Source organism: Chlorella variabilis, assembly GCF_000147415.1.
Source record: "Chlorella variabilis unplaced genomic scaffold CHLNCscaffold_8, whole genome shotgun sequence".
NCBI lineage: Eukaryota > Viridiplantae > Chlorophyta > Trebouxiophyceae > Chlorellales > Chlorellaceae > Chlorella > Chlorella variabilis.
Window position 1 is genome coordinate 1,265,157 of NW_005435080.1, and position 1,333 is coordinate 1,266,489.

The 1,333-nt window shown below is 72.9% G+C and overlaps 1 protein-coding gene across 1 annotated transcript in view; it reads left to right on the forward strand.

Moving 5' to 3' along the window:
- Positions 1-1,285, forward strand: part of CHLNCDRAFT_57648 (hypothetical protein) — a gene marked incomplete at its 5' end in the record, with an annotated part of 5,265 nt that extends 3,980 nt beyond the window's left edge. Inside the window, 2 exons of the mRNA XM_005848272.1 lie at positions 231-340; positions 637-1,285. Coding sequence (XP_005848334.1) covers positions 231-340; positions 637-1,126 — 600 coding nt within the window. The 3' untranslated portion in view covers positions 1,127-1,285. The remainder of the gene's footprint in view (positions 1-230; positions 341-636) is intronic.
- Between the last annotated feature and the right edge of the window lie 48 nt (positions 1,286-1,333).

The following is a 1,333-nucleotide window of genomic DNA, read 5'->3' on the forward strand; positions in this document are numbered from 1 at the left end:
CCCTGGGGCGGCAGTCGGCTGGCGCGTGCCTGTGCCGCCCATCCCCATGCAAAAGAGGCTGCTCCTCGCCCCGCCTCAACACCTGCCAGCCCAAGGGCACCTCAGCCATCAGCTACCCCACCAACCACACACACACACAGACACACAACGCACACACCTTCTTACGTGTCCCGACGGCACACCACACCACACCACACCACACCACACCCTCCCCCCCTCCTCCCCCCCAGGTCATCCGCTCCCGCGACCGCCTGCTGGACCAGCTGTACAACTACCTCATGGCGCTGAAGCCGGTGGAGGTGGACGCCCTGCTGGCGGAGGACCCCACCCTGGTGAAGCGGTGAGAGGCTGCTGGGGGGAGGGGGAGAGTGCGGGGGCACGCTGGCTGGCAGGCTGGATGGCTGGCTGGCGGGCGGCAGGAGCAGCCTGGGGGGCTGCGTGACGGGCGAGAGGCGGGAGCAGCTCCTGCCGGCTGGGGAGTCGCGGCGGCTGCTGTGTGCAAGGGGTGTAGGTGTGTGTGGACTGAGCCGTGGGGGGGGCGGCGCGGGCGGGCGCCCCGTACGTGGGACCCCCTGGCGCGCCTACAAGAAAGTAAAAGCCCTGAATCGGTGCCCGGGGTGCGGTTCACCGCTGCAGGCGCAACGCGGCGCAGCAGGCGTCCCGGGAGCTGGCGGAGGCGCAGGCGGAGGTGCGCAAGGTGCAGGAGGTGCGGGCGGCCACCACGCCACGCGACGACCCCACCGCGCTGCTGTCGGTGCGCGCGCTGCTGCTGGCGGGAGCCTTCCCGCTCATCCCGCCGGACAAGGTGCCACGCGGCGTGAGCAACCCGGGCGCGCTGTACGGCGACTTCACCCCCGTCACCCTCATGCAAGGCGTGGGGGAGGCGGGGCAGGCGGCGCTGCAGCTGGGCACGGCGGCGTTCAAGGCGGTGGGACGTGCGCTGGGGCGGGACAGCAGCAGCGGCGAGGGCGGCGGCAGCGCCACCGAAAACGGCGCGCACGCGCCCGACGGCGGCGGCAGGCCCGGCTCGGCGCCCCCGGTCGCGCCCTCGCCCACCGCCGCGGCCGGCGCGTCGGCGGGGGCCAAGCCGCGGCGGCAGGCGCCGCCACCGCCCCCCAAGGCCTGAGTGGCTGGGTGGGCCCCCTGTGTGCCACTCGCATGCTTTGCCCTCGCTTGCCCCCCGCGCCTCGGCCCGCCAACGGCGTGCGGGCATGTGCCTGTACCGCAGCAGCAGCCCCGCTCCTCGTTCCACTGATCATCGCCAATTGTAAGGCAGCAGCTGGATTACACGGATTGCAGTTTTGCAGCAGGGAGGGGGCACGAGCTGGCAGCC